The following is a 9,204-nucleotide window of genomic DNA, read 5'->3' on the forward strand; positions in this document are numbered from 1 at the left end:
TTGTTAACCTGTGGTGTTAATCACGACGGACGCGAAGCGCCGCGATCCTCTGCGGCCAGCGCACGAAGCGCAGCGATCGTTTCGGCGTCTAAGCTACCCCATGACACACGTGAAAATTAAAAAATGTATAAAAAAATAAATAATATAATATTTTTTCACCATAAAATATCATGATTGACAAAAAAATATTTTTGAAACTAAACAGAGTGAGCAGAAACGCCGGTCGACCATCGCAAAAAACTCCTGTCTGGTGTGAACTGGAGATGAAGAGGATTCCTCGCGCACTCCGCTTCGCGTCCGGTGTGAATCCAGCCTAAGAATGCTTTCACAGGTGAGCAGGAGAGGTCGCAGGAGTGTAAGAATACTCCCACGAGCGCGGAGGAGAGGTTTCACGAGCGTACAGCAGTAGGAGCGGGCGTGGAGACCGCCCTACACCCGTGGAACGTTCTTTGCATGTGTGGAGTTCGATATACGCTGGTGGGAGAGTTTTGGCAGAAGTTTAATTCCATACTTTTTTTTGTTCTACTTTTTCAGTTATGTGTGAATAATTTAAGGCTTTTACTAACTGCAGCTTATTCTACTTGTACAATCACCATCTTATATTGTGTTCAGACAGAAAGTTTCCAGCCAAAAAATAAATAAAAGATTTACTTAATGAACAAATAAATAACAATAGTGGTCAACATAATATTTTTATTATTATTTTTTGATCAATTCTTCTTTTATCAGCAGCACAGTTTCAACAGACTGCAGAGAAAAAAAAATCAAAAATGAATTTAGGAAAAATCCTCACAAGTTCTTTAAAGCTTTGCTGCCATCTTGTGGTGAAACTGTGCATTACAGGGCAGAAAAAGAGCTGGATATTCTTTTTTAGTTTTATTTATACTTTGTTTTTAAAAAGTGTTAGTTACAGCTTGAAAATCTGACAAAACTCTGTACCATTAATGATTAATAACAACTAAGAAGGAACAAACTGGGAGACAAAGATAGAAATTATTGTTTAACTTGAAAAAGTTCAAATATATGTAAAATAAAAGCTTTAAAAATACAGATTTTCCACATAAACTAAGTTTAATATGATGATTGATTAAACATACTGTAGCTACATATTTAAAATTATTTAAAGGGAATTTAAAGATGGGTCAAAGTCAAATAAAGACAATATATTTGTAATAAATGTTTATTCATCTGCATTCCTCATTCAAAGCTGATTTTCAGACCCTCTCGGTCTGGACCACTTTACAATTGTGTCAAAAGTTTATTTCTTTGATCATCATTTTTTTAATATATATTTTCAGGAGTGTTATAACTTATTTTGGTAAAAACATTCCAACTTTATTGACATTAGAGTAGCAGTATACACCTCCGTCCAGCAGGTGGCGGTCTCGGCTGTAGTGTTGTTTGATCGATGTCTTGGCGCTGCACGAAGAAGCGCGTTGCTATTAGCTGCAGAAGCCACAAGCCGACATCCTTGTTCAAAACAGCCAAACAAAATAGATAAGCTCTTTTTATTAACTCTTTGATTTGTTCTGTGTTCACATAAGATGTAGAATGACTTTTAGTTATATGTCAGCATCATTTTATGGAGCTTTCAGGCCGCTCCGGTTTGGATAAATGTGTTAATGTAGAGGTGGGCGACTCTCTGGTGGACACATTTATTGTCTTCTACTTTATTCTTCCGCATGAAGCTCCACTCCAGCTAAATCCACCTGTCGCATCGATCAGGCGATTCCATCAGATCATTTAGTTAAAGTTGCCGGCTGATATAACAGAATCAGTGTTGGTTAGCCTCCGTGCTGCTGGTGGTCTCCTCCCCGCGATGCTTCCTCCGCTCGTTTGATGGGGCTGTCGAGGATCACGATGCCGCCCAAGATCCAGCTCCTGGCGGTTCTGGCGTTCGGCGTGGCGATGCTCCTGATAGAGAACCAGATCCAGAGGCTGGACGAGTCCAGAGCCAAACTGGGTAAGTCTGCAGTCGGATGAGCTGGACTGATGCTGAGAGGAGAAATGGAAATAAACAGACTGTTTTCATTCGGAATGCTACATCTGAGGCCCACGTGATCGATCAAAAATATTATTTTAAATTACTCAGTTCTATACATTCTTCATTTTATTTTTTTTATCTTTAATCTTTCAAAATAAAATATAATTAATCTAATTTAAATCCAGAGTGGTTTCCTCGATCTAGGAAACAGTTTTATCACTTAACTTGATGTGATCAGACAGATCAATAACAATACATTGGATTGTGTGTTTCCACTTATGTTCACACTTTCTGCTGTACAGAAACACTGAAGACATCTAAAATCTTCACTCAGATCATTTTTAATATATTTTTTAAATTGTTTCGAGTGGTATTTTTTTGTTTTGTTTTTTAGCTAAAAAATAAAAGTGCCATCATTTCTGCAGAGCATTAACAGTTAATTAGAAACTCACCCCATGAATATAGCAGCACTTTGTACAGGTTTCTATACAACCTTTTCATGTGACGTCACACAGGATGCAGAGGAACTTCTGGTTTTCGGGTTTAGAACGGCAAAGCTGACTGCTGAAAGCTTTTAAAGCAACTTTATGTAAACAATGAAAAGGTCATCTAACCACTAGTAACGTAAATTTGTCCAATATTTATTTTCTAAATGTCCTCCCTGGTTGTATTGTTTTCCTTCTTAGATCAAACGTCAGTATTCCTCCTGCAGAATGATCCACAGCTGCTTCCCCAAAATCCTCTGGATAATATGATACAATTCTGTCCAGTTAAAGTTGATTACATTTCTGTGTTCACAAAATCACTAAAAACAGAGATAAAGTCAGACAATTTCAACATGTCTGACAATAAAGAAAAACTAATAACTGTTGTGTTAATTTCTGATGTAGCTCCTCTTTGCTGCTCATAACCATGTCTGATCCCTGCTGGATAATAAAGGGAAACAAGGATAAACATAGTTTGAAACGGTCAAAAATATGTGTAAAGAAATTATTACGTAATTTTCTAAATGTGTACGGCCAGAACTTAAAGTTTGTCTTGTGTGCTCTTATTTTGAAAGCTAAAAATACGTGGCTTCATAGCAGTACTTAAAATATCCACTGTTCTACTTGGTAAACATTCCTGTTTTTACAATTACCTCTTAAAATACCCTAAAAACAACAAATACCTCTTATTTCAACAACTACATTTATCCTTGGGTTCAGTTAAAACACGCACGGCCAACATGCAGCAATGTACATCTTAGCTGCTCCTATTACCAACAGGAAATTCCATCAGTTTTTGTGCTGATCGCATAAAATCAAGTAAAATAGAACCTGTTAGAATAATATCTGCTCAAATGAAAGGTCAATATTATCAATAAAACCTCAAATATTGAAAGATTATTCAAATCTGCATTTAGATTTTTGAACGATCTAAGAGAAGAAATTAAAATCCAGTTAAGCAGGACATTCATAAAATCAATATTGTACATTTTTCTGTTTATATTGGTAAGGTTACCTTTTATCATTTACCTAAAATGGTGTTAAATGTCGTTCTGCTGCTGGAGTTAGAGCTGTCACAGAGCAGAGATTCGTCTCCAAAAATCTGTCGTGATGCATTTCTGCGGTTTGGAGAACGTCTTCCATCCATCTGATATGATCAAACGTGAATAAATGACTCAACTGAAGATGTTTAGGATTTATAGAGAACATACTGACCCAACTGAGGCAGAGAGGAGAAACCAAACCTGAAGGTTCTGTCTGAACAGGGTTGTTATGAGGCTGAAGCTTCTCCTCCGGTTCTGTGATTGTTGGGGCAGAACCTTCTGCAGAACCCAGGAGAGCATCTGCACAAACCGCGGCGCTGCAGGCGCTGCAGTCCAACAGGTTCCTCCTCTAATTGAGACCTTTCATTAACTCTGCTGAAGTTTGAGAAAACATTTTTAATTAGAGCTCCTCCATATTCCCATCAACGGCTTAATTGCGTATTTGGACGGCGTTGTGTTTGAGGGACTGTTTTCTGTAATTACGTTTGCTAACAAGCTCGGCTGGCCTTCAGCTGAACAGACGTGGGAGGACAACTTCACAAGTTCTCACTTTATCTGATGAGGTCAAGATGGAAGCTGCCAGCCTGCTGCTGCTCCTCACTTATTTACAGCACTTGTGTTAATAAACAAACAAAAAGAAGCATTTCATTAAATAACGTATGAAAAATACAACTCTTGTGATGCAGGAGTTCTTTTCAGAGACTCACTCTGATGTAAAAATGGTGTTTTTAACATGTTCTTGTAGTATTTTTCAGATGATGGAGGACAGGGGTCAGCAAACTTTTTGATTTGCTGAAAAAGAAACTATGACGTTTTTTATTTAATGAGAAGTATTTAACATTTTTCAGTTTCCTGAATAACACTCTCTAAAATGTGACAGAAGGGCCGGACTCGACGCAATGTGTGCTGTGTTTTGGTAATCCGCCTCAAGAGAAAGAAATAACATGGAACCTGGACGAAGGCACACTAATTTAGATTAAAATTCATATTTTAAAACCGAACATTTCAGAGTTTCAATTTCAAAACTGTGACTTAATTTCCTAATTTTAACCCCAATGAGATGATGTCCCTCAGAAAAAAACACAAACCTAAAGAAATGTTGCCTGTGTGACTCAAATTACACATGAACTTCAGGAAAAACAACAAATAGAAAAGTTGTATTACCTGCAATATTGCCAGTGTGAATGCTTTTTTCTGTAAGTAGTGCTGAAGATGCTGACACCTTTTGCTGAAAACGATGACGTAGTTTACTTTAATTGCTGAAGGGATTCAAAAGCTATTTGCAAAATGTTACATTTGCTAAAAGACTGGAAATTTCATTAAAGAACTATGAGAGAGAGTTGAAGTTGACCTACATTTCTGAAAAATTTGTAGTAAAATTCCTTAAAAATCTCTAATACAGGCCAATTAGGCAAAAATGTTTAGTGTGTTGCTAAACGTATTCAGTGTGTGACTGTGTGTGAATGGGTGAATGGGTCTGTGACTGTGAAGCCCTTTGGGCCTTTGGAAGGAGGTAGAAAGCGCTATACAAGTATACGCCATTTAAATATGAGCTAAACTCTAAATTAGCATAAAAACCTCAGCAGAGGCCAAATTAGCCAAAAAGCTAACTCGTTGCTTATACTAGCTAAACTCCAAAATAGCCTAGAAATTATCTGTTAAATTAAATTAATCAAAAACGTTAGCATGTTGCTAAAATAGAGGTTAAATTCCAAATTAGCCTAAAAAAAAGCGTGAGCATATCGACAAAGGAATGATGGGAAATTAGGGCAGGCTTACTTCACGCCAACAGTCTCGGCCAGAACTCGGGTGAATTTCTGATAAAGTCCTGCCGAAACGATGACCTAGAAAATGACTAAACATGCTATAACCCTAATGAAAGATTTCTGGGAACGGTTTTACTAAAGATCAAACGATGATTAGAGCGGATCTTATAGTTAAGGTTCTGAAAAGTTCCATGTTTAACCTCAGTTTGAGGTGGGGCTGAAACGATTAGTCCACTAATCGATGATTGATCGACTATTAAAATAGTCAACAACTAATTTAATAGTCGATTAGTCGTTACTTTATATTATATGGAGTCAAAGTGTAGTAAAGTTGAACAAAGTTGTGAGCGTTCAGCACCAAAATCTCAATCACACTTTCAGTGATTTCAGCAATCTTGGTATCAAACTTTCAGCCTGTTCACAACATGTATTTTTGGTATTTATAAACCTTATAGTTTTTAAAATATTGAGCAAAATATGCCCCATATGAAATGAATGAGAAAGTTGTCAAATTTTAACATTTTAAGTAGATTAGCAAAAAGACTTTAAACATATTCAAGGGTTATGTTTTAATCTTTTATTATAATTTTAGCTAAGTTTAGCTAACATTTTAGCAACATGCTAACATTTTTTGCTAATTTGTTATGTACTGAGGTTTTTACAGGCTAATTTGGTGTTTAGCTTCTATTTTAGCAGCACGCTAACCTTTTTGACTAATTTAGTTTACTGAGGGATTTTTGGCTATTCTCGAGTTTAGCTAGTAGCATATGTAAGCAACAAACTAGCTTTTTGGGCTAATTTGCCATCTACTGAGGTTTTTTGGGCTAGTTTGGAGTTAAGCTCATGTTAAGGCAACACGCTAAATATTTTTCCAAAATTGGCAAGTAATAGGGATTATTTTTTAGCAATTTTACCACAAATTTCAGAAATTAAGGTCAGCTTTAGTGCTCTTTCATAGTTGTTTAACAAGATTTCCATTCTTTTTGCATTTTTAGTAATTTGTAAATAGCTTTTTCATTTTCAGAAAACCTTGCAGCAGTTAAAGTAAATTGTGTCACTATTTTCATCAAAAAACATTCACACCATCTTCATTGCAGGTAATGCAACTTTACTAGTTTAATCTTATTTTAATACCAGAAACTAATGAAGGGCAGAGGCTGGATGATTCATTAAATGTTTAATAAACTATCATCTTTATTTTCTTTATTTTTAGTTCGTTTAAAGCTAATGATGGTTAAGATGTGTGCTTTACATCCACTTTGCACATGACCTGATTAGTCGACTAATCAGTAAAAATAATCGGTGATTAGTCGATTGTTAAATTATCGTTTGTTGCAGCCTTAGTTTGAAGTCAGATAGTTCCCTAAACCTCACCGTATTCTTGAGGCTCCATACAAAAACCACATCAGTCCTGACATTCATGGACTTTGGTTGAACACCACCAAGCAGTAACTCATCTCATGTCCGTGTCACGTTCCCGTCCCGTCTAGAGCGGACCATCGCCCGACACGAGGTGGCCGAAGTGGAGCTGCGTCACGGCGACGACGATGGAAAGCGAGAGGCGGTCCTGGCTCATGAAGACGACGCTGTCATCATCTACAACAGAGTTCCCAAGACAGCCAGCACCTCCTTCACCAACATCGCCTACGACCTCTGCGGGAAGAACCGCTTCCACGTCCTGCACATCAACACCTCCAAGAACAACCCGGTCATGTCTTTACAGGACCAGGTGAGCCGCCCCACTGGTACTGAACATCAGCTTAGTCAGACAGAAGCACAGCCAGCTCTGCTGAGCTCCCAGGAAACCCCGATTTAGCTTCACATCTCAGGATAACACTGGATTTATGAGCCACGCCCCCTCAGAGGAGGTTTTGGAACTTTGTTCTTTAAACCAGAGTTACTAACCACACCAACTACAAACCAATATCAAATCTCCCTTTCATTTCCAAAATTCTAGAAAGAGTTGAAGTTAAGCAGCTACAGACCCACCTACAAGACAACAACCACTTTGAAGATTTTCAGTCATGGACCTCAACATAGCACTGAAACTGCACTGGTTAGACCAGGGGTGTCAAACTCAATCGCCATGGGGCCAAAATCCACAACACACCTTAGGTCACAGGATAAACATTTATTGAACACTCTAAAACTACATTTTTAAAACTTAACAAAATTATGAACTAGATATATAGCATTACCTGTGATAATGCCAGTGTGAATGCTGTAAACTGAATTTGGCCGCTGGAGATGCTAGTGCTGATAGCTGAAAATACTGAAATTTATAACTAAAAACACTGAAGCTGATAGCCAGCTAAAATATTATCTAAATGCCAAATTAGCCTAAAAAACAAACAAACAAAAAAAACTTAGGTAAGCCAAAACAACTAGTATGTAGCTGAAAAAAGCTTAACTTAAAAATATCCTAAAAATTTTTTTTTAAAAGCCTAAATTGTCCAAAACAGCTAGCATGTAATTGAAATATTAGCTAAACTCCAAAGTACCCTGAAAAATCTTAGTAAATGCCAAAATAGTCCAAAACTAGCAGAATACCAATGTTTAAAACTTTAAAATCACAACTTTTTAACATAATTATGAATAATAAAAATGATGGAGGAATATTATTCCAGAATAAATCAATTTAAACCTTAAATAACTTTCAATATTTTACTCTACATAAAAATATTGTATAATTGTACTTGATGAATTTTGTCTAAATTATACAAGTTAGAACTGAGCGGAAGATAACATTGGGCCATTAATAATAAAATAAAATGATCTGGAGGGCCGGATCCGGCCCCCGGGCCTTGACTTTGACACTTGGGTCAGAGTCACTAATGACCTGCTATTGGCTTCAGAAAAGGGACTAATCTCTGTTCTGGTCCTGTTAGACCTCAGCACAGCCTTTGATACCATCGACCACAGCATCTTACTCCAGAGACTAGAGCATGATATCAGGATCAGAGGATCTGTCCTAAAGTGGTTTGAATCCTATTTATCTGATAGATACCAGTCTCTTCATGTAAACGGACAGTCTTCTCATTGCACTCGAGTTAGCTGTGGAGTCCCACAGGGCTCTGTTCTAGGGCCCATCCTGTTGATGTTTTATCAAAAAAGAAACAGGAGAATATATATATATATATATATGTGTGTGTGTGTGTTTTTTCTTTTACCTCCCCAAATCCGTTCATCTCTGCTGTTTAGAAGATCATCCAAAGTCAAACTTAAACCGCTTTGACCCACACAGATGAGCTTTCTCTGCGGTCAAACAGAGAAGACTGTGAAGAGGAAGGAGTGATATCACTCCCAGAACCCAAACTGGGGTGGATGAGAGACACTCTGAGGCAGCAGCTCATCATTTCCTCCTGGTGTCTCAGTTTGGGTCTGGTGGTGTTTCCTGCATGTTTGGATTCTGTGAGTCCACGGTTGCTGTCATGTTAGCATTTGTTGGATTTGTCTCCACACTTTAAACCTCGTTGCTGTTAGCAGCCTGTTCTTCTGAGCGTGCTCAGTGCAGCCGGGGTCACACTAAAATGTTGTGTTGTTGTCTGCTAGTCCCAATGTTATCAACACAATAGCCCCGCCCGCATCATGCACGCCAAAACTGTGTAGCTTCCATCACTCCAGATGTTTACCTGAGAGGAGCGCTCCGTCTGCTCCATCTGCACGCCGTTTTCCAATAAGAGTCCCCATTGTCTTCTTCTGCAGGTGCGCTTTGTTCAGAACGTCAGTGCGTGGAGAGAAATGAAGCCCGCCTTCTACCACGGCCACGTGGCTTATCTGGACTTCTCAAAGTAAGGCCTTTCATTTCCTGCGGCGCCGCTAATATCCAGATTAGCGGCCGGCAGATAAGAGGAGGTCACGCGTTGATTGTTAATGGCATTGTTGTCCTTATCTCCTCTGAAACTATTACAGGTTATTACTCTGAA

At 38.1% G+C, this 9,204-nt stretch overlaps 1 protein-coding gene across 1 annotated transcript in view; it reads left to right on the forward strand.

The window, feature by feature from the left end:
- Positions 1 to 1,266: 1,266 nt before the first annotated feature.
- The window catches only part of LOC112137054 (heparan sulfate 2-O-sulfotransferase 1), a 13,330-nt gene continuing 5,392 nt past the window's right edge, over positions 1,267 to 9,204 (forward strand). The window contains exons 1-3 of the mRNA XM_024259167.2: positions 1,267 to 1,963; positions 6,769 to 7,007; positions 8,984 to 9,069. Coding sequence (XP_024114935.1) covers positions 1,840 to 1,963; positions 6,769 to 7,007; positions 8,984 to 9,069 — 449 coding nt within the window. The 5' untranslated portion in view covers positions 1,267 to 1,839. The remainder of the gene's footprint in view (positions 1,964 to 6,768; positions 7,008 to 8,983; positions 9,070 to 9,204) is intronic.

Source organism: Oryzias melastigma, linkage group LG4, assembly GCF_002922805.2.
Source record: "Oryzias melastigma strain HK-1 linkage group LG4, ASM292280v2, whole genome shotgun sequence".
In the NCBI taxonomy this organism is placed as follows: Eukaryota; Metazoa; Chordata; class Actinopteri; order Beloniformes; family Adrianichthyidae; genus Oryzias; species Oryzias melastigma.